This window comes from Gymnoscopelus braueri (assembly GCF_963280865.1).
Source record: "Gymnoscopelus braueri genome assembly, chromosome: 7".
Classification (NCBI taxonomy): domain Eukaryota; kingdom Metazoa; phylum Chordata; class Actinopteri; order Myctophiformes; family Myctophidae; genus Gymnoscopelus; species Gymnoscopelus braueri.
Genome location: NC_137608.1, coordinates 22,317,821 through 22,342,048, shown reverse-complemented (window position 1 = coordinate 22,342,048; position 24,228 = coordinate 22,317,821). Strand labels below are relative to the sequence as shown.

Here is a 24,228-nt window from a genome sequence, read left to right as displayed (position 1 = left end):
AAAACACATTGGCCTATTATAGCGCCACCAGGAGGCCACAATAACCTACCTGACCTGGCGGAGACCTGTGCTCCGAGGAGCACTTTTTCTAGTTTAAAATGATTTTAAATGGTTTGTACTATGTAGTGAGTATTCAATGTATTTTGTAAACACACATAGTCAATGGGTTCCCATCTAGGTCACTTTAGGGGTGATGTGTCGCACCTGCTGTGACTATGTGGGGGGGGGGGGGGGTGGCACACAGTGGGCGTCACATGGCGACAATGGGGAACATTATTATAAGGAAGTGCATTTTCATATGACCTTAAGAAGATCCACAACGGATCGAAACGTTGTCAGCTAATAAAGAAGTACTTTTTACCTGCTTTGGTGTGCAGGCTCTACCTTTTTGAACTGAAGCCTTAGCCAGTCAATGTGCGTTACCTTTCTTTAAACTAATGCGATTTTACATAATGTACCACACAGAAAATCCCAACTATTATACGCAGTGTGTAATTTGGGGATCAGGTGCCCTAAATCCATCAAATTAGACTACACCTCCTCCTATTAGATATAACACCAAAGTTGCACCTGCTTGGTGACTTTGGCCCAGGTCTTCTTCAGGCGGTAGATGGCGCTGCGGTTGAGAGCTGAGGTGATCTCCAGCACTCCATTGTAGTTGTTGAGGCAGCGGCAGATGTCGGCCACAGCCACCCACTTCTCTATAGAGTTGGCCCTGGAGCCCACGTCAGTGTGGGTCATGATCTGAGAGGCCACCAGGTTACTCATCTGCACACAGGACACAACAGGTACGGAAGTGAAGAACTATACCTACAGTTACTTAGTTATAGTTACGTACATGCATGCGTTCAAGGACCGCAATGGAAATAAGCAGTCAGCTTTTGTTGTGTTTTTATCCATTTGATGATGGTGGGGCCTAATGTATGTATTGTACCACATTGCATTCCCAATAAAAATGTCAAAGTCAACAGTGTTACAAAAGCACAGTAGTCTATTCCCCTAACACAGTGGTTCGCAACCGGTGGGCCGGGAGGATATTTAAAGTAGGCCCCCAAATTATTGAAGATTTGATTGATTATATAAACATTTTTCAATAATGTAAAAAAAAAAAGAAATGGCATTTTTTCTTTAAAACCTTGAAAATGTAGTTTTAATTGTGAAACCGAGGAACTTTAAGTATACAAAGTTAGTCCCATGGATCCAGGCCGGAACACAATAGATTGATTGATCACTAAAATAAACATGCTCTGAGAAATGCACTCAACACAGCAGCCTGTCGGCGTCTGTGTTGAGTGGTCAGATGGGTGGGCCACGAACGCTTTCGTGATTTTCAAGTGGGCCCTGATCCGGAAAAGGTTGAGAACCAGACAGACACAACAACAACCCATGGTTCATCTTACATCGTTGAAGTGCTGACTTGTCTTCATGATGTAGGGCGTCCTCTCTGTCTTGTCCACCTTCATCCAGCCCTGACCCAGGAACTCCCTTAGAGAGAGACATGACCGACACAGTCTGTCAAGGCATCATGCACATAGACTGGTGCCCCTCACCATTGATTCATCCTCTTATTCGACGTAACAGCATATTCCTTAACCCTTTAACGATATGTTGCTACATCAGTGGTGCTCCAATTTGTCGATGGACATCCAAAATGATATGTATTTGACCGCGGACCCCCATCTCAAAATATGTTGTTCCAGGGACCTCCCCACAGAAGCACAGATCAGAGTTAAAAGTGTTCACTTTAAAACATATATATATATTCAAAGATTTGTCCAAAAAAAATCCACGATTTTTCCAAAGAAACAGCAGATTTACAAGGTTATAGCACGGCACCGAGTGCCGCGCTATGACCTTGTATATATCTGCTATTTTTGGAATAGCCAAAGAAATCTTAAAATTACACAGATGCGTTCCCGGTCTTAATGGGTTAAAATGGACTGACTGTGAAATTACCAAGCCGATATGCACTACCGTATTAACTCATATCCATCACAGCAAAGTGTACGGTATTTGTATATATATATATATATATATATATATATATTTTTTTAGCGGGAATGAATGGTAGACAACATTCAGGCACTAGATGTTGCAATATACTCCACAACATCACAACACTTGTGTTGCATAAGCTTCCGTATTTCCAAGCACTAATGCCGTTGGCATTTTCTTTTCTCTTTTTTGCGGGGGGGGCAACCTTTTTAAAAGCTTTGTGGATGTATTCTTTTATTTTTGAGCTGCGCAACCGCTCCTATAAGAGGGTTTAGGACCCATCCGTGGTGAAAGTTTTTCTTTCCGTCGTGAAAATTTGTCTTTCGCTGTGACGCCATGCTGTGGAAAACACGCCCATAGGCTAAGCTTTGCAGGATGTGCTGTGATTGGCTAGCGAGACACATGATGAAATTAACTTCAAACTTCGCAGACGCGCTGTGATTGGCTAGCGAGACGCATGATGAAATTAATAATAATGTAAAAAATGTAACCACGTCACTTCGCAGGACGTGCTGTGATTGGCTACCGAGATGCATGATGAAATTAATAACTCATAACTCAAATAGCACCGCTCACTTCACACTGGGTGTGATTTTTACTATTTGTCTACATAAAGATTTTTATCAATGTCACTTTCAACTGTCTAAACCATAAGGCAAGAGCTCAGACCCACACACTGAAACATTAGTCAAGACATTGGAACATTACGCATCATGAATGCAACTCAACCCAAAATGTTCAAGAAAGTCACCAAGAAAAAAACGTATTGAAGGTATGACATAATATCTTTGGGTTTGATTCCTAGAAAAGGCTCAATCTGAACATGCCAAAGGGGAATGAAGCTGTGCCAGGTGTCTATGTCAGCGATAACCAGCTGTGTCATGTTGGGCCTGGTGAGGATGTCAGGGTGACAGAGTTCTGAGGGGACTGACTCATAAGGGATGCTTCTGAAGACGATGTGGTCCAACAGGGTGATCTGCTCAGCCAGTTCCATCGCTGACAGAGACTCGAAACACTCCGCCTTGAAGCACTCCGTCTAAACACACACACACACGCACATGCGCACGCGCACACACACACACACACACACACACACACACACACACACACAATAGCACAACCCAGTCAGAAACACACAAATATACATAAAGAACACACTGGAGCAGCTCAGACAATAAGCCTTTTTTATTAAGGTGTTAGCCTAGGTTAAATTGACATTTCGATGCTGCTGCATCTTCCTCCTGAGTCGTGACTCAGGAAGGTAGATGCAGCAGCATCAAAATGTCAGTCTATTTGTACCTAGCACCTTAATAAAAAAGGCTTATTGTCCGAGCTGCTCCAGTGTGTTCTCTACGTTTAGTGCTGTGTTGTCCTGCTCCTGTGACGCACCGGACCTGCCTTCATTTGGCTGAGGCGAGGCACGGCAGAACACCCTTTCTACACATATGTACATACCATAACACAAGCAGGAAAAAACAACAACAAACAAAGCAATGATGAGATAGAAATACATAATCAGGATTATGGTTCTGACACATATGATTTGTGACAGTTGACAGGCCCCTACAGACAGACTGTCATACCCCCCCCCCCCCCATCCCCCCATGCCTGGGGTGCAGGACGCTGTGTTCAGAATGATAGCTTTTCACGTATTACAAAGAACCCACGCACGCACGCACGCACGCACACACACACACACGCACACGCACACGCACACGCACACGCACACGCACACGCACACGCACACGCACACGCACACGCACACACACACATTATGCATAGCTCAGATAGAAAGGCGATGTGACACATAAACAGCCACACTGAAATCGTTGTCTAACTTGTGGCTGGTGCAAAAGTACTGTGTATTGGTGCGCTCGTTTCTAACTGAGTGTGTTTGTGTGCAGTATATGCATATAGTCACTGTCGGGTGGAAACCTCTACAGTATGTCCCAAAACGTTCCTTTTTTTATCATGAAAATAGCTACAAGCTCACAACACGTCGCATTCTGACATGTTGCGAGCTTGCAGATCTGCTATTTTCACTACTTTTGTGTGCCGCTCTTGTATGATGAAGTAGTGCATTAATTCACGCAAAAGAAAACATAAAAAGGTTGAAATATGGAGCGACTATATGCATTTACGGTTACGTTTATAACTGGGTGAGCATGTTTGTATGCACCTCTGTCTTTGTGTGCCTTCTTTCCAGGACTACAATATAACAATAATTAAAGTCGAGCCAATTGTCATGAACTGAATCACATCATGACAAAAGTGGGAGACGACACACAGAGGGTTAGCTTTAAATGTATTTATTGATAATGAAAGAACCAAAAAGTTATACTTAAGTAGAATGAGGTGTGTATAGTCAGTGGTATCAGTAGTGTAGTGCATGTATGGATGTGTGAAAATGTAGTGTATGTGCAAAGTGCAGAAACAAGGTAGAACTAAACTCAAAAGGAACCAAAAGCAAACAATGTTTCCTGTGTAGGGGAGAGAGACAGAATGGCCCTGACCAGCCTGCTTAAATACTCCAGCAGGTGATTTGAGTCAGGTGTGCCTCGTCATCTAGGCACACCCCTGCAGGCTGGTCCCCTCCTCCTACACAGAAACAGAAAACCATTAGAACTCACAGCAACACTACACACACAATAGGATGGGTCGTCACACCCCCCCCCATAAGATAGGAGACCAACCAGGTACTCCGTAACATTTAATTCAACTTTACAGTTCTCATTAGTCATACTAATACCTGACCCATCCATCCAACCACCCACTCACCCCCTCAGTCACCTGTAAGAACAGTTTTAAGAGTGATGATGGGCAGCGTAAATAGATGAATACAGGCACCAATATCGATTAACTGTACTTGGCAGTTTTACAAAAACACAGCCTTAGCTGACCAAATAAACCTTAGACTTCAGAATAACAGTAAGAGGTACCACAACTGCAGAACCTACTTGGTCTAAGGCAATCTTCCATGCGTGGTAAAGGGAACAAGTCAGGTTTTGTAACCCTGTTGACTTTCCTTAAGTCTGTGCAAGGTCGAAAAATGGAATCAGGCTTTTTAACCAAACGAGACACAGAGGCCCAACTGCCCTTTAAGGGTTCTGCCAAATTGTTATCCAGCATGTACCTAACCTCCTTATCCAGTTGGGCTCGTTTTGCCTCTCCAATATCGTGCTCTATCAGCTGTGTCTGTGATGGTGTGTCTGCAAATAGCCACGGATAGCCATTAACCATCGAAACCCACTCCTTCCTTTTTGTCTCAGCCAACGGTCCAAGTACTTTGGGTAAAGCTTTTAATGCCTCAGCGTTGTTTACCCGCACTGGAATCCCATTCTCATCTGCCGGCCAATCTCCCCCTCCATTAACCTCCCCCGCCGAAGAACCGCCCACCGTGCCCGTGCACAATGAAGGCTCAACGTAAGGGACGTCACTGGAGCTTTGGGACGCCGACATTTGAGAACCGTATGGTTTCAACAGACTCACATGACACAGCCTAGCTTTTCCTTTAGGCCACACTTTATCCCCTGCCAAATCATTACCCAGGATTATGTCAACCCCTTCCACTGGTAATTCAGGACGCACTCCAACCACCACCTCCCCACTAACCAACCCGCAGACTATGGTCATTCTATGGAGCGGTACGGGAATGATCTGCATACCCATACCTCGCATCAACATGAAATCGCCTGTCTCTGAACCTGAGTAAAATGGCATTACGTCTTGACGAATAAAAGTATGTAACGCACCTGTATCTCTCAAGATGTTAACTCTGACTGCCTTCATACCAGGTAGTGCTACATAACCCTCCGAAATGAATGCTGAATACTCAGAGTCACACCCAGTGGAACACCTGATGTCCGAAACACTTTCCATCTTAACATTTAGCTGAGGTGAGGGAATGGCAGATGCAGCCAAAGCGGCCGGTTTGATTGGTGCACCACTTAACAGCTTCTCTCTAGCTTTAAGAGCAAAACAATCCTTTTTCCAGTGTCCGCTTTTATGGCAAAAATTACAAACATTAGACTCATCCTGTTTCCCTGAACCATCTTCAAACTCAGAAAACCTTGAATCCCCCAGCCCCCCAAAGCGTTTTCCTATATACACTGGACCACCGGTCTGATGCGTATAGACACCACCAACTACACTTTTGTGTATTAAACCGTATTCATCAGCCAAGATGGCTGCTTCTTGGGGTGTCTTAACTTTTCTCTCGGTTATGTATGTAGCAATATTAGCGGGTACACAGGTTTTTAATTGTTCCAGAGTTAGCAGATCACAAAGCTCTTTGAATGTTTTAACCTCTGACGCAACACACCATCTGTTAAACTGGACCAACATATCTCTTACAAATTCCACATACGTTTGCTGTTCATTTTTCCTCCAATTCCTAAAACGTTGTCGATAAGCTTCTGGTACTAATTCATATGCCCGCAACACTGTACTTTTAACAACCTCATATCTTTTACTTTCTGTAATGGACAAAGAAGCATAGGCCTCCTGGGCCTTACCTGTGAAAACACATTGAAGTAGCAGAGTGCGCTCACCATCAGACCAGCCCCTGGCGTCTGCCACACGCTCAAACAGGGAAAAGAACAAATCTGGATCAGTCTCCGAAAACTTGGGAAGTAATTTCAAGTTAGATCCTACATTAAATTGCTTTGCTTCCTTAACACTCAACTTGAACTTCTCCTGCTCCAATTCCAACTTTAGCAATTCAGTCTTTTGTTTAATTTTTTCAATCTCTTTCTCATGTTCCAGTTTAATTTCAAGTAATTCCTTTTGTTGTTCAAAAGTCAACTGCCTAGAAAATGAAAAGGTTTTACCATCTTCCAGCTCGTCCTCCAATAGTACCTCCTCTGGTAACACGTCCTGTGTCACCAAGCTGTCCATCAGAAATACCTTGACCTTAAATTTTACCCGCTTGTCACGGATCTCAATTTTGTAGTGTTCTGCGATTTTTAACAGTTGTTCTTTTGTGCATCCATCTAGTAGCTCCACAGAGGGAGCCTTAATAAATTCCTCAACCAAACTCATTTTTTCTTTAAAAAAAAAATTGTGCAAAGGATTCAACAAAAAAGTGGAACAAGACCCCGGAGCCCAACTCCCCTATCTAACCTGCCTACCACAAACTGACTCACTCGCTCACCCCTAGTCTTCAGTGGCCCTCCTGAGTCCCCCATTCCGACAAGGCATCTCAGTGGTACCACTCCATCCCATCTTTTGTGGAACACAGTCTAAACCAAAAAAAAACAGAGATTCCCATATGGAGAACCACCGTTAAAATCTACCGGGAGTTGGAACCCCAAGGACTACACCACTCACTTAACTCCAAAAAAAACCTGCACTAAGAAAAAATGAGTTCCTTAATGCTCTCTCCCCCCCAACCAAAATACAAACTGTGTGTGTCTCCCAACCCAATTTGTTCAACTTAAGAACAAAACCCAACCAAAACCTAAATAACAAACTTAATTGTGTGATAGAAAACGCTTAAGTTTAATTATCACTAATTTAGGTTAAAAAGTGACGAGCCCCCATCTTGTCATGAACTGAATCACATCATGACAAAAGTGGGAGACGACACACAGAGGGTTAGCTTTAAATGTATTTATTGATAATGAAAGAACCAAAAAGTTATACTTAAGTAGAATGAGGTGTGTATAGTCAGTGGTATCAGTAGTGTAGTGCATGTATGGATGTGTGAAAATGTAGTGTATGTGCAAAGTGCAGAAACAAGGTAGAACTAAACTCAAAAGGAACCAAAAGCAAACAATGTTTCCTGTGTAGGGGAGAGAGACAGAATGGCCCTGACCAGCCTGCTTAAATACTCCAGCAGGTGATTTGAGTCAGGTGTGCCTCGTCATCTAGGCACACCCCTGCAGGCTGGTCCCCTCCTCCTACACAGAAACAGAAAACCATTAGAACTCACAGCAACACTACACACACAATAGGATGGGTCGTCACACCAATTAATTGCATGCTAATGGGGCTAGTCTGAGCTCTCAGTTCTGATTTGTTTCTACTCACAGGCAAGGTGAAAGGGCATAATTAATAATGAATAAGGGAAACGCTGCCTTGATAATATAAACACAGGCAAACAGACTCCTCTGCGGTATATTGTCGCTATCAGTCAGAAAACCTTTAAGGTCAGGTCTGGTGACGCAAACCTCCTTGAGGTCCCGAAGACCAAGTACAGTACCTGGGGGCGACAGAGCTTTTGCTTTGGCTGCCCCAACCCTGTGGAATGCACTCCCCAAAACTCTCAGAGATGCCCCCACCCTCAACTTTCAAAACCTCCCTTAAAACCCACCTCTTCAATATCGCTTTCCTCAGCTAACTCAGCTAATAAATATTTACCCAATGAAATTAAATGGAGGCCATGAAGGCCATGGCCGCCGTTGGCCCTCGTTATGGCCTCATGCCCTTCAAAGAATTATATATACCCTGAGGGCACAGTGGCCTTTGATGCCCCGTCCACACTGTCCTAGTGTGCCAGGATCTTTTTTTCTCCATTTATTGAAAAGTAACACAGACATCTAAGTCAGATAATTACAACAATTAATATATTCATGATAGTAAAGAAACTGTATATTCATTCAATCATTCATCTGTTGGTAGTGAATGTGACACACTTCGTGAATCTTGTCTGAACAGAGGGGGTTGTGGGTGGTGTAGTCTTACCATCTGTAGGATGTCCTCTATCCTCAGCTGGATGTCATCCTGGTCATCCTGAGAAAGGGCACTGCATGGGGAGAGACAATCTGATTGGTCAAACCTCACCTCACTGTAGCATCTCCATCTTCACATACTGATATGCTTCATTTAGTGTAGGTGTACTGTAAAACCCCCACTTAAATCCCACTTTTCTGTTTTTCGCTCTACATTAAATATCTTCGCTGAAAATAGCCGATGTGTGTGTGTGTGTGTGTGTGTGTGTGTGTGTGTGTGTGTGTGTGTGTGTGTACTTTAGTATGTTGGCAGTGGCTTTCCTCTCCTGGGGTAGGAGATCTGGATCTCTGAGGATCTCCTCCAGGAGACAGATGACCCCCATCTTTAACTCCCCATTCATCTCAAAGTCCTACACGCACGCGCACACACACACACACACACACACACACACACACACACACACACACACACACACACACACACACACACACACACACACACACACACACACACACACACACACACACACAGGGTATGCTCATTACACGCATTGTTAGACTGTGGGCATTTTCCATTCTTATATGGACCAAGTAAGACCACCAACCATCCACCCTCCCAGGTCATAGAGGTCATCAGATACATCACTGCTCTATCCATACAGTACATAACTTTCCTCAAGTCCCCACTTTCCCTCAGCCTTTAGGTCAGCTTTGAGCTGAGCGTCAACACACTAACAAGCCCTTCTGGAAGCTGCCCCGTCAGCGGACAATTTTGTGTTATTACATAAAGCAGATCAATACACTTTAGACTAACAGGGCCTCCTCGACGGAGAGAGACAGCCAATTACCCTGATGGTCCGTTCATTAGAGCAGCTAGGTGGACGTCTAGCATGAGCTGGTAGGCTGGTGGAAAGGTTGCCCAATTAATGCTGCAAGTGTGTGCGTGTGTGTGTGTGTGTGTGTGTGTGTGTGTGTGTGTGTGTGTGTGTGTGTGTGTGTGTGTGTGTGTGTGTGTGTGTGTGTGTGTGTGTGTGTGTGTGTGTGTGTGTGTGTGTGTGTGTGTGTGTGTGTGTGTGTGCCGTGTTTTGTTATTCAGGTGAGAGCAGCAGGGCAGAAAATAAATGTCCAAAATACGTATACAAATATGTGTCAATACCCACAAACAGACACCTACAATACTGTACACAGGGAGATATTATAGTTCACTAACGGAATAACAAAAACTAAAACCAAATATTTTAGTTGGCTGAAATTGACCAGAAAACAATAACAAACTGAAACTGTATTATGTGTTTACAAAACTAACTGAAATCATAGAGAAAATATCTGTTTTAGTCTTTGTCAATATTTCATACATAAGCCTAGTATTTTCGGTAGATATTAAATATTTTCTTCCAATATTTTTAGTTGTGCTAGTTTTAAGCCCTGTTGTGAAAATTGTCACAAAATCTTCACAAATATTGAGAATAGCCGATCCTCAAGCTCTTTTTGCTATTTTTCTTTCCTCTGACTACCCCATCTTACAATAAAAAACTAAAACTGATAAAAACTAAACTAGTTGACATAACGAAATAAAAACGAATGAAAAGGGCTAAACTAAACTATAATACCCATGCCATACCGACACGCACAGAGCGTTGGATACAAACCTGGGAGTGTTTGGAGACCCAGTGGCGCAGCACATTGAGAACTCTGTTAGTAGCAGCTCTGCGGATGATGAACTCTTTATCACAAGTCCTCTCTGAGTTAGTAAACACTGGAGAAATTATGATACACGTTTTAATACTCATATGACATTCAATGTGAGCTAATGTGTGTGTGTGTGTGTGTGTGTGTGTGTGTGTGTGTGTGTGTGTGTGTGTGTGTGTGTGTGTGTGTGTGTGTGTGTGTGTGTGTGTGTGTGTGTGTGTGTGTGTGTGTGTGTGTGTTTACAGTACCTGGTGGTGAACCGTGTCCTGCTGCTGCTGTGGCGATGGCGAAGGCTGAGGCAGGGGAGACAGAACAACGAGAGTTCTCCCCTGACTGGACTACACGCACACAATCACACACACACACACACACACACACACACACACACACACACACACACACACACACACACACACACACACACACACACACACACACACACACACACGATGCCATCATCATCATCATCATCTGTATAATACTGTATACTGAAGGCATGGTCATTGCAGTCATTATTCTTATCATCATCATCATCAGTATTAAGATAATTACTGTGATCATTGTTTTCATTGTCATTCATCTCCTCCTCCAAAGCACCATTACTGTCATCTTCACTGTCATTATCATTACTATTATTATTATTATTTACATTATACAATTTTATTGATCAGCAAAACCAGAGCATATATTTCTGTTCTCCCTTTCAACAGGAGTTTCATGTTTTCCTCCATACATACGGAAAACATCTCTGATGAATGTTGATTATGAAGATACCAGATACACAGAACTGGATTACGTTATTTGCGGTGACTTACAGTAATGAGGTAGACTTTTGAAAGAAAAGTGGTAGTTTTAGGAGTACATATGCTCCTTGTGAGTGCGAGGACACAGGTTTAAATCCGACCCACGTCTTTTCTTGTTTTCCTGTCTCTCTACACTGACCTGGCTTAAATGAAACGGTAAATCAGTATTTGACAATCAAATATTGTCTTTCACATAATTATCTGAAATGAAACATTTATTTAGCTTGTTAACTCTGCTTCTACATAGTAATAGCTGCTCAATATAAGACCAGCCACTAACGTCTTCTTCTACTTTTCAACGTTAACAATTGTTCATTTCTGTCATTATCTTCATCATCACTATCATTAACATCTCTTGTCTATTATCACAAATCACCAGCGTCACTCAGCGCCACCATCATTTACTATGTTGATCCAAGGTCTGCAGCCTGATTGCCTGTTTACAAAAAGAATGATACAGTACATTATGGTGTTCCGCTAATGTCTTCCAAACTAACTATTTAACTAGGCGCAAGTCAAGGAAAATGGACCCAAACACACACACACACACACACACACACACACGCACACAGGGGCCTTTGTGCTGTGATCTGGGTGTGTTTTAGCTTTGCATTAAGCTTCTGAAATGATGATTTGAGGTTCCAGGGTCAGCCAGGGAGCCTTTGCATGGCTCTGTATCCCCGCAGAGGAGCCTGTCAGTGGGTAGAACATTGCCCCGTGAAGGCCCTATGGCTTTGGAGCCCCAGACAATGACCATGGCTTTGCGCTCTGGTCACAAACATGGGCAGACACGCACGCACGAACGCAGCCACGCACACACACACTAATACACTCCAATGCATGCACACACAGGTGTGCACAGAAGCATGCAGATAGATTACTACACACAGTCTTACCTCCAGGCTGTCTGAAGCGGAGGTGACGGGGTGTGGACGGGGAGCGACAGGGAGACATGTCTCCTGCGTCATGGTTCTGAGGAGCCTCTGGGATGATCTTTTCTAACGACACAGACTCCAACACCGCTAGAGAGAGAACGACAGGGTTTCAATGACGGCGCATGTACTGCGTACTGTACTGACAGAACAAAGGGACGTTCACTCAGCAACAAATCCACTCATCTCAACAGGAAACGTCAGGGGGGGGATTTCTCTCAGTGAGGGTCTAAAAGCTTGGCTTTGCTCAAAAGCAAGCATACAACACATTTTCCCAACATTTTATTCTACTTTTGACATAATTATTTTTTGTTGTTGTTTAGTCTGAATTTAGTCGTTATGCCAATTAATTGGCTCTTATCCGGGGCCGTGGAGAACGTGTGATAGCTTGGCACCTGGACGTGCTGCTTGCAGCGTTGTCGATGACAATACTGTACATATACTGTATATATATATTTATGCACTGAATTTCATTCGCTACAGAGTGTATATTTTTCATTATCCTGACTGTTCTGTTGTACCCACATTACTGTACATATGTGAACAGTGTCATGTGAACATAATGATGTGTCAGGGTAAGGACACACACCCACAGAGACAGAATATGAGAGAAAGTGAGGCTAGAGAGCCTGACTGCCTGTCACAAGCACGCACGCAAGCACACACGCACACAAGCACACACGCACACAAACATTACTGTATAGGTACATATGGATATATTTTTGGTGTTTTTTCTTTCTTCTACATAATGTAGTTGTATACAACATAGGTTCAAGAGTGGCGACCACCCTCTGCTTATCACGGCCGCCACTCCCCCTCCTCAATCACTTCCCTATCTACCACACCTACCTTCACTCATTAGCCACTCCCCATTCATAATCACCCGTATCCACTACACCTGCCTCCACTCATCTCAGCCAATCCTTGTTGCAATCACCACAGTATAAATACACCGGCGATTTCTCAACCGATTTGCACGTGCTGCTCCACGACAGACCAAACATGGGTTGTGAGTTCTGCGCTTGTAGATCGGCTCTTTCTGCCATTCATTGCTTTCAAGTTCGTCCTCTTCCGCCCCAACCTCCTCGTTCCCCCTCGATTCTTGCTCTTCTTCCTTCTGTCTCTACTTCTCTAGGAATCCAGGGGGGCAGTAGAGCCGAGTAGAGCAACAATGGCCGTCAGCTCCCGAGACTACTCCCCCACCCTGAGTCTCGCCCCACCTTAGGTTCCTCATCCCGTTCTACATTAATCTCATTTTGTTTCAATAAAATGTTAAACTTAAGTAGAGGTGTGGTCTCTTACTAGTGAACGTATATGTAAAAGTATTCATGCGATAACTGTGATGCTCATGCATTAATGCGATAATGTAAGAAAAAACAGAAGAACAACGTTTCCTCAGGTGACTGAGAATGCAGGACATGATCAGACTGTATCCCAAAGAACAGTCTGTAGACAACTATACATACTAGAGGGATGTTATAGTAGTGTTGCAGTACCATAAAACCCTCATTTCAAAGACAAATGCACATTTGAGAGTTCAGTGGTGCAAAAAGGTACTGGTCTACAAACATGTAGAAAAAAGATGAGTCATCCTTCACCATATTCTTAAGGTGGGCAAGTGCATTTATGGCATACACCAAGAGAACGGTACAGGCCTGAATGCTTGACCCTGACAGTGAGGGGGTCCAATGGCTCTGTTATGCTGTGGCGGGCATTTTCCTGGCATGGTTTGGGTCCACTTGTCCCCTTAGAGTGAAGGGTACTGCAAATCAACAAAGTTATTCTGAGTGATCACCTTTATCCTATGATGAAATATTCCTATCCTGATGGGAGTAATCTCTACAACGACAATGACCCCATCCACAGGGCACAAGGGGTCACTGAATGGTGTGAAAATGACGTTAAATTATATAATATGGCCTTCACAGTCACCAGATCTGAACTCAATTGAATTTTTCCCCAATTTTTGGGGACCGAAATGTTTTCCACCACCATCGTCAAAACACCAAATGAGGGAATATTGTTTGTTAGAATGGTGTTGAATCCTCCAGTAGAGTTCCAGACACTTGCACAATCGATGCTAAGGAGCATTGAAGCTGTTCTGGCAGCTCGTGGTGGCCCAACATCTTACTACGGCACTTATATTCATTCTTCCTTTAATTGGTCACCTGTCTGTACATACAGTAGATACATACGAGTACATAATGTACGTGCATACATGCATATACAGAGAGATACATACATACATTTACTCATTGAGAGATAAATGTATGCGTACATCTGATTCTGTACATACATTTATACATCAAGAGATACATACGTATACTTATACATACATCGAGAGATACAAATTCCAGGTTTACGCAAATACAGTATACTTAGCCAGTACCACAACAACATACATTTATACAGAGATACAGTACATACAGTATACATACGTATGTGTACATACAGACATTTATACATATGGTTGAAGATACATACATACATACATACATACATACATACATACATACATACATACATACATACATACATACATACATACATACATACATACATACATACATACATACATACATATGTGTGTGTGTACATACATACATAGAGAGACACAGATAGACAAATAGAGCAAAAGACAGAAAGTATAGTGCAGAGAGGAGGCGAGAGCAGCTTGCTGGGATGAGGGCTAATGGCTGCTTTGTCTCCTAGCACTAGTGTAGCAGCTGTCATACATGCATACGCTCACACACGTGCCCACACACACACACACATGCGCGGATTGCGCGCACACACAATTTCACACATACGCTAATGAGGGTCTAACTGTAGCCTGTCACCGCTTCACTGCTTTAAATGCGCTGTTAGTGTCTTGCTCCCGTTTGAAAGGGATGTTTAATGCCACTAATAGAGGATCATAGTTGCTGGTGGGTTTTGAAGTGGGAAGTCATTTTGGTTGGGCGAAAAGTTATAACTGGAGAACATAAAGACATGAAAAACAAATTTCTGATAACGCTGCTTGAAAGGGAACATTTCACATCCTCCGGCAACTCTGTCAGGCGATATGGGTAGTCAGAACAGAGTAGTATAATGAACAGACATACCTCCAATATGTGCAGGGCTTTAAAAATGTTCTCATGTCACAAACCCTCAAATTGACTTTCATCAGGCCATGGACTCCCATATGAATTAACAAATTACACAAAAAATGCCAACAACCAGAAAGAATCCCAAGACGGTTACGATGAAGAAGAACGCCCAGAAGCTTCGGACGCAACAGGGGTGACAAGCCCCAAGGAGAGCATCCTGAGAGCAGGCTGCTGGGATGTTTTGACTGCTATAGCATCACTAAAGTCTGAGCTAAAGTCATCAAAGTATGAACTGCAGTCAATGTGATAGGAGCCTCAGGCTTGACGGGGGTGACAGATCCTGAGGAGAACTTCCAGAGTATGGGCAACCAGGAAGTTCTACAGCTATAGCATCACATCACATAAAGTCTGAGATACATTCAATACGGGCTGAGCTATCTCTCATTAAAACTGAGATTTGTAACAGGATTGATGAGAAAATTGCTTGTGTGACAGATACACTGAGAAGAGAGATAGTTATGTGGAAGCATAACATGTATCGGGCTAAGCCCTAATTAAAGCTCAAAATGTAAAGATACAGGGCCTGAATGAAGCGGTAACAAGCGACTAGCAGGGGTGCACTGCCGGTGGAGCGAAGTGGAGCGCAGCTCCACGAGCTCTGAAGGTGCACACACGCACATTCACGTGCGCACCCGCGTGCGTCTACCTCACGTATCGATCAAAAACAACCCGTTCGCACTTTCCGCACCTCGCTTACAAAAGCTGCTGATGCCGAGTGTCAGAATTAACAGGAATGACCAACCTGGCTGGATGCATATCAATGGTCCATTGTGTGACCTGCTAAGGTGTCAGATGTTCTGTCTGAAGCAGTCAAAAGAGTTGGATAACAGTGGCTGATGGATTCATGAACTGATTATATTACAGAGGTGACGTCTGCAAAGGTAAATACATGCATATGACAACACTAAAGTGTCGCCATTATGCAAGTAAATAGAATAAAATGTTATACAGTATATTGTGGGTTAATAAATAGGCCTACATATTAAAGAGGTTATTTAAATAGGCAATCGATCGACGTGCGCGTGAGTGACGTATAGCACTCCATTAGCTAAAGAAATCCACAGTACACCCCTGGCGACTAGGAATAGGATTTCTGTCACAAAATTGGAAACCTTGGTGACGACTCTTTCCAGCCAAGTGGAAGACCTTTCAGAAAAGCGCTCGGACATTCAAAGGGACTGAATCTGAGAATCGCTGGGGTGAAGGAGGGTAATGATCATGGGCAAAAAAACAGGGATTTTGTTGCAAAGTTTGCAAAGGAAGTACAAAAAATCTACAATGGTAGACAGAGCGCATGGAGCTCTCAGAAGATGCCCGGGAGCTAATGAGCCATGAGTGTCATTTGAGTCTGAAGGTACATCATGACCATGCTGCTGAGGAGACACTGTACTACAAGATGGCAGCCAACAAGAATCTAACAATTCAATGACAGTATCGATCCAAATCTTGGTTAGGCGTTTGGCCTAGTAGCTTTTACCAGTCAGGTTTGGACTTTTATACCTTTAAGGGTTTTTACTGATCCAAAGGAAGCCTGTATAATCGCACTCTCTCTTCAGACCAGGAGGGAAATCACTTTTTTCTCACAAGGACACTCATACAACAGAGAGTGTCCTATATGTGCGATAGAGAGACAATGTAATTAATCGAATAAGATGGACACATACAGTATTTTCTGTGTGACCTACTGTAAAAAGACATTAAATCTCACGTATGGACGTATGCACACGTTCACATGGGAGCTCGCAAACGCAGACAAATACATACAAGTACATACACACACACGCACATATGCATACACACACATACACATCCTTTCAGGAATGTTAATAATGAAGGGGATTAATAAATGGATACTAGGAGATTATAATATTCTAATCTGTTTCTCTCCTGTGCGGGGGCAATTGGGGGCACTTTAATTTGAATTCTAGTCAGTTAATTATGCTTTGTTTTAATCCCCCCCTACTAGAATGTTTTCAGATTTTGGATTTTGATTGTATTATGATTTTATTTTGAGAAGTGGGTAATGGCACTGTTATTAAATAAAGAGAGGCTTTTTTGTTTGAACTGCTCCTCATTTGGCTGTGGAACCCTCTCAAGGATCCCTGGAGGTCCCAAGACAACTTTTGGACATCAGTGGCATATACAGGAACAAATGTGACTAGCAGTACATAAACGTAACACAAAGCAGTTTTTGTGTGTAGTAGTTCATTCAAAACTTTTCGTTTCCACCCGACAGCATGGATATATGTATATACAGTATGTGTTTTTGACTAGTAGTAAAGACCTACCCCTCCGGATGCTGCGTCTCAATTTGCCACAGAAGGCGTCGATCTTGGGAAGCTCCTCCCCCTCCTCGGCGATGGGGGAGGGGCTCTGGTCAGGGGAGGAGGCGGGGGCCGGGCCGGGAGCCTGGTCCTGGGCAGGCTTGGAGACGCCGGGTGGGGGCGAGGTGGAGGAGGGAGGCGGCGGGGAGGTGGCGGGCGGCGTCTGGGCGGGGGTCGTCGGAGTGGTGGGCGTCTGGGGCGTGGGCGTCTGGGGCGTGTGGGCGGACGTGGGGCTGCTGCCCGCCGACTGGGAGGTCCTGTGGTTGAACACGGGGCTGCCCAGGTCCAGGCCCCCCACCCCTGCCCTGGAGATGATGGGCGAATGGAGGGAGAGCTTCCGCACGCGCACGGGCGAGGAGGTGCGGGAGTGGATGGACAGAGGCGGAGGGGAGGAGAACTTGCGGCAGAGCCGAGGGGACCTGTCGTTGGCGTGCTCGCCGCTCCTGTTGTTCTGGTTGGTGGCGAAGAACAGCTCCAGTGACCTGACAGCCGGGAGGCAAACAGAATGTTAATGAATGTACGGAACGTGCAGCGTTGGGTTAAGAAAGACGTGGAAATAAGATCCTGTAAGACAAAGAAAGGGGGGAAGAAAAGTACAGTAGTATAGGGCACTATAACAAGGCATCTGCTGTGCAATAAAAAGACAGGACAGGGCTGCTGCTGATGGATGTCCACACTTTTGAAAATTACTTTTGAAGTCCTATAGTTCAAAATCACACACTCAGCTATTACTTTTTACTTTTTCTCAGGCTCAGAGCCGTGTTAAAATATATTCTATATTGCATTGGCCCAGCAAAGCAAGGGCAAAGAGAGAGAGAGAGAGGTGGGGTGACACGGATCACAGGTCTGCGAACTGGACTTGGACTGGAGACACAGCGATTATATGACTGGTGCTATGCCCAATTGACTATGGGAGCTGCCCCAAAAATACACATATTGTAGACAAATTAAAATCATAATCAGATTCATAACTCGGCTGTCAGTGTTCCATTCCACTCTCAGCTCCCATTAATACCCCCCACCCCCCTTTCAGACATCCATCCACAACAGCACTTTGCCCTCCTCTGCACCGGCTCCGGAATGCCCTCAGAAGAAGTGCCTCGGAAGATGATGTATGACTGCGCTACTGCAACTAGACAAGAGCGTTCATGCATATACAAACACAACAATCATCTAATCGCATCCAATCTGTTCATCAAATGGTCAGGAAAACGGGAGGACAAATTGCAAGGCGAGATTGGCAAGAAAGGGAGGAGTAGCACATGAGTAGGAAGAGATAAATGACAGGAGAACTGTGGAAGAAAATAGAACAGGCAAAATGAATGAGACGTGAGAGAGAGAGAGAGAGAGAGAGAGAGAGAGAGAGAGAGAGAGAGAGAGAGAGAGAGAGAGAGAGAGAGAGAGATGGAAAAATGTTGGGGGGGGTACAGAAAGCGAGCAGACCTTGAAGCGAGCAGAGGAAATGTGGAGCAGGGTGGAGGATGCTTGAAGATGAGAGATAAAGCGGATGGAAGAGCAGTGACAAAAGAGAAGGAACCGATCAATGCGGCAGGAGAAAAGAGACAAGGCCTTGAGGTCGTCTGTAAGGGTGGAGGAGAACATGCTGATAGACAAACAGGAGCTGCAACTGAGAAACAAGCTGGAAAACTACCTGCCTCTGTCCTCGGGTCTACCATCGAGCTAAAATGGGTGCAACCAGAGCCATATAAGGAGAGTTGCGAGAGTTCACTTCATCGCGCCAGGTCTTCTACATAGCCTTCTATTGGCGAATAGTGACAAAGCCCTGAACCGGAAGTTTACGGAATGCACTGGAGTCTATGAGTGTTTGTCGCTATTTCGAGTTTACATGAACCACGTGACCGGCGCTGTTTCTGCCCCCAAGTTGACGTAACTCTCCATAGAAGGCTCTGGGTGCAACTACCACCTCTGTGGGTTGTGCAAGTTTCCCATGAGAAAAGTGGGAGGGTGTCTGAGCTCTTTGAAAGACCCGAGTGCTGTATGCTGGTTACATAAAAGTACATATATTGATGTGACGGAAACTCCCTGGGAAAACTATAAACAGGTTCTGTTTAATATAAAGGATAGTAAAGCTTTATATCCTAAACTGGTGACTGTGTTGGTCTATATTCATTAATTTGTGTCAGATTGTTCAGAGTTCATGAGAAGGGGAAAACAACCACTACATTCCTAAACCATCCTATTAAAGGACCAGAGGAGAGCAGACAGACAAATATAGATAACTAAAAAAGTGCGCTCCTCTGAGCACAGGTCTCTGCCAGGCCGGGTTGCCTACCCAGGGCCTGTGGAATTTGGAAGGTAGTCATAGCCAACTGGAATGGAATCTGAAAAATCTAACTGATAAATCTTAATCACATAACCCCAGAGATAATGTTTACCGATTTGTGAGTTTTGGACAAAAGCTGTAGGTGTAGTAGCAAAAAGTGTATTTAGAAGAAAACGCAAAATAGTGGAAAACTTTGTCAGGCGGAAATGGGCGTGGCCTACATGAGGACTTGCGCCATGATCCAAGGAATCTAGGAAAATGATTTGGACTGTACGACCCATGGTTCTAGAGTTAAAATGTGAAGTGCCCTGTTATAGCGCCACCATGAGGCCAATTTGGAAGATTTCAGCATTTGGAAAGTTCTAAGGAAGTTATTCCTTGGCCTACTGGGAGTGCATGTGCGTGCAAAGTTTTACGCTGATCGGTCCAATGGTGCTAGATATTAGCTGTTCACAGACAAACGGACGGACAGAGAGGGGCGAAAACATAGTCTCTGGCCTGGCGGAGACAAAAGGAGGAGATGGAAGCAGGAAAAAGAAAGAGAGATAGTGAGAGAATTGTTACTTAGACTGGTTCTTGATCTTCAAACTGTAGTCGGAACAGATGGACGTGATGGACAGACGGTCAAATGAGTGGTACTGCACCCTGTAGTTGGAAAGGATATGGATGGATGGATGGATGGATGGATGGATGGATGGATGGATGGATGGATGGTTGGTTGGTTGGTTGGTTGGGTGGATACGATTGCATGGCAGCGTATGAGACATAGTATGGAGGCTAATAGCTTTGCTCACATTCACACAAAATAAAAATGTGAACACCAAAAAATCCAGTGCAGAGAGGACAAACACAGTGTGTGCTCGTGCGTGTGTGTGTGTGTGTGTGTGTGTGTGTGTGTGTGTGTGTGTGTGTGTGTGTGTGTGTGTGTGTGTGTGTGTGTGTGTGTGTGTGTGTGTGTGTGTGTGTGTGTGTGTGTGTGTGTGTGTGTGTGTGTGAGAGATAGATTGTTCCCTGCTCCCCTAATGAAACAGGGCATGGTGAGTCCACACACACACACACACACACACACACACACACACACACAGACACACACACACACACACACACACACACACACACACACACACACACACACACACACACACACACACACACACACACACACACACACACACACACACACACACACACACACACACACGCACATGCTCCAAGGCAGAGAAAAATATGCAACTTTTCCAGTTGAAAAGGTAATTAATTCTGAGTAGGAATATAAACACTCACTCGTGGAGAGAGAGAGAGAGAGAGAGAGAGAAAGAGAGAGAGAGAGAGAGAGAGAGAGAGAGAGGGTGCGTGCGTGCGTGCATGTGTGCGTGCTTGAGAGAGACAGAGAGAGAGAGACATATAACATATTCCTATGGCTGTGCCAATTGCAACATTGTTGAAGCATCTGTTTTTTGGGCCTACACACACACACACACACACACACACACACACACACACACACACACACATCACACAGGCAGGGTATGTACTGGAGCCAGTATGTATTTAACCTTGCGGGCAGAGGTGGTACAGTAGTTGGCTGCTGACTCCAGAGCAGTGACCCCACATCTGGATAAACCGTTCAGTGAGGAAGAAAGAGCAGAAAGCTAGTAAAGCACACACTCACACAGCCATATCACACACACATACACACACACACACATGTGCGAGCGCACACGTGCACACACGTGTACGTACACACGCACGCGCACAAAAGCACACACACACACTCTCGCACGCACACATATTCATAAAACTTTAATGAATAATGATTAGGAAAAGGTGTGTTATGGCAGAAGTTACACATTAAAACCATCAGTGTTCATTTATTTAACTGTGTAAAAAAGGCTGCTCAGAGCTAAATGAACACTGAGGATATTACTGTGGATGATGCCAGAGGTGAGGCGAGGTGAAATTTCAGTCGCGACTGCTGTGGTGAGGATATGTGCGCATGCGTGCACACGTGCATGTGCGCATGCATCCACATGTGTGAACGCCTATACTGTAAGTGTGTCCCACGTCACGTGTGTGTGTGTATGTGCACATTTACTTGGGCTTGGATGCACGTAGGGCTGGGCGATGGACAAAATGAAAATATCACCATATTTCTGACCAAATACCTCGATATCGATATTGTGAATATATGTTGTGAATTACAGTATACCGTTTTTTAAATTTATATCCTGCTTTTCTCAGACAAATTCCTACCTGGAAAATCCAACTAATGCAACAGGTCAATGGACAGGCAGGCATGCTGTCTATTTTTCATAATTTTCAGCTTGCACAACGATTTCTCCCCACTGCTGTTTGAAATGGGGAGATACTGTAGATTATATTGAGTGCAATGTGAACATTAGAACATGCACACTGGAGCTGTAAATGCTTGTTCATTTTGAATTGCTACTCTACATTAAAATGATGAATGATGAATTAAAATGATTTATTAAGGTAGATAACACCATGATTTAAGGTAGATAACACCAGGGCTGGCCCCCCACAGTGCAATAAACCCTCTTAATTCTTGATGTACAGCATGCATTATTAACCCACCATGTATAGAATTTTACTCTCTTTAGCTGTAGTATTGGGTAAATGTAGCCTACCTGTCATATTGAAATTCCTATGAGCAACCTAAGCACCTCATTGAGATGTTGATTAGACTGGGGGTTATCTCTCTCTCTCTCTCTCTCTCTCTCTCTCTCTCTCTCTCTCTCTCTCTCTCTCTCTCTCTCTCTCTCTCTCTCTCTCTCTCTCTCTCTCTCTCTCTCTCTCTCTCTCTCTCTCTCTCTCTCTCTCTCTCTCTCTCTCTCTCTCTGTCCCTTATGTCTGTCCCTGGCATAACTTGGGCACCGGCCGGACGGACGGCCGACTTTAAACTTGCCGTGTGTGTGACCCTAGATAACCCGGGCGTGTGCAGTACCGAGTGGGACAAGAAAAATCACAAAGATCTGTATCTTCCTGTCTGCGGGTCTGTGGAGGACACACTCAATCTCTGTGTGTTTGGGGGGCATCAAGTATCCCCCTAACTCCATATAAAGTCGATCGGTCGTATGGTAGTTGGTACTAGGAGAACAGGTACAACGGGTACTCTGACAACAAGTACAACAAGTACAAGGCATTGCATAAGCGGCTGGGCCATGCATTCCCACCTTGCATCGTTCCTGACCTGCATCGTTCCCGAGTAGGCCTGTGGCTGCAGGTACCGCACTGGGTACCCCAACAACGGGCACATCCAGTACCCCGCCAACAGGTACAATGGGTATTGCTTAACTGGGTGGGGAATGCATTCCCAACTTGCATCGTTTCCGATTTACATTGTTCTGGACTACAATGATATCCAAAATCCCAGACGATATCAAGTCTCATGGATATATAATACCGTTATACAGGTATTGCCCAGCCCTTATGTGCACGTGAGCGTGCATCTCCTGCCTCCCTGTGAAAACAACAATGTACCTGATAGGAATGGAGGTGAAGGGCTTCTTATAGATGTCGGCCAGCTTGTCCATGACGACGGCAGCCGTGGTGAAGATCCTGTACGTGTGCAGGAAGGTGTTGAGGAAGTCGATGGAGAGGAAGCGCAGGTCGGTCAGCCTCTCCAGCAGGCGCTCCACGCTGGCATAGCGGATCTGCGGGACCTTGCAGGAGTTGAGCGTCTTGCTGAAGCAAATGTCAACATCATCTTTATGGAGACGGACATCGGATCTGATGGGCGCACACACACACGTACACAGCACACAGCACAACCAAAGCGTGCGGGTGACTGTCGAGCTGCTAATGTAACCAAGGTGGGTAAAGTGATGCTAAAAGAAAATAGATCGAGAACTCATAGAGGATCACAAGGGGAAAGCATACAAAGTTACAAAAGGATAACAATGAGCACGGTTTAAGCACTTTCAACCTGTCGTCTCTATTCTGGGCATGTCATTATAGGTGAAAACATTCAAAAGGTTTCAGAAATGTTCCCAAAAAAATAAATAGTGGAAAAAGCTGATTTACAACCTCATAACGTGTCACATTGCAACACGGTGTGAACTTGTTATTATTTATAATAAGTCTTAATCTTATTTTCACTATTCATCTTACATTGAAGTAAATAGGGCTTAAGTGGTTAAAGGGATAGTTCACCCAAAAAAATCTATCGATTAGTCACCCCATGGAGACTTGAATTCATGGATATTTTTTTTGTGGTAGGCAGCGGTTCCGCTAGGAGACAGACACAAAGGAGACTCTTTGTGTCTCCTACCGGAACCGCTGCCGGTCATCAAATTATTAGCCTGAGGCTACGAGCTCAATCCATGGTCTTGAAGGGCGGACCCAAACACAGCCGCCTGGA

The 24,228-nt window shown here is 44.4% G+C and overlaps 1 protein-coding gene across 1 annotated transcript in view; it reads right to left on the bottom strand.

The window, feature by feature from the left end:
• Positions 1-174: 174 nt before the first annotated feature.
• rasgrf2b (Ras protein-specific guanine nucleotide-releasing factor 2b) overlaps positions 175-24,228 on the bottom strand; it is a gene marked incomplete at its 3' end in the record, with an annotated part of 58,294 nt that continues 34,240 nt past the window's right edge. The window contains exons 15-26 of the mRNA XM_080433530.1: positions 23,349-23,597; positions 20,412-20,492; positions 17,528-18,045; positions 12,055-12,180; positions 10,604-10,693; positions 10,316-10,422; positions 8,964-9,076; positions 8,680-8,740; positions 2,928-3,031; positions 1,401-1,485; positions 571-768; positions 175-213 (exon numbers count right to left, since the gene is read on the bottom strand). Of these exons, the coding sequence (XP_080289656.1) occupies positions 175-213; positions 571-768; positions 1,401-1,485; positions 2,928-3,031; positions 8,680-8,740; positions 8,964-9,076; positions 10,316-10,422; positions 10,604-10,693; positions 12,055-12,180; positions 17,528-18,045; positions 20,412-20,492; positions 23,349-23,597 (1,771 nt within the window). The remainder of the gene's footprint in view (positions 214-570; positions 769-1,400; positions 1,486-2,927; positions 3,032-8,679; positions 8,741-8,963; positions 9,077-10,315; positions 10,423-10,603; positions 10,694-12,054; positions 12,181-17,527; positions 18,046-20,411; positions 20,493-23,348; positions 23,598-24,228) is intronic.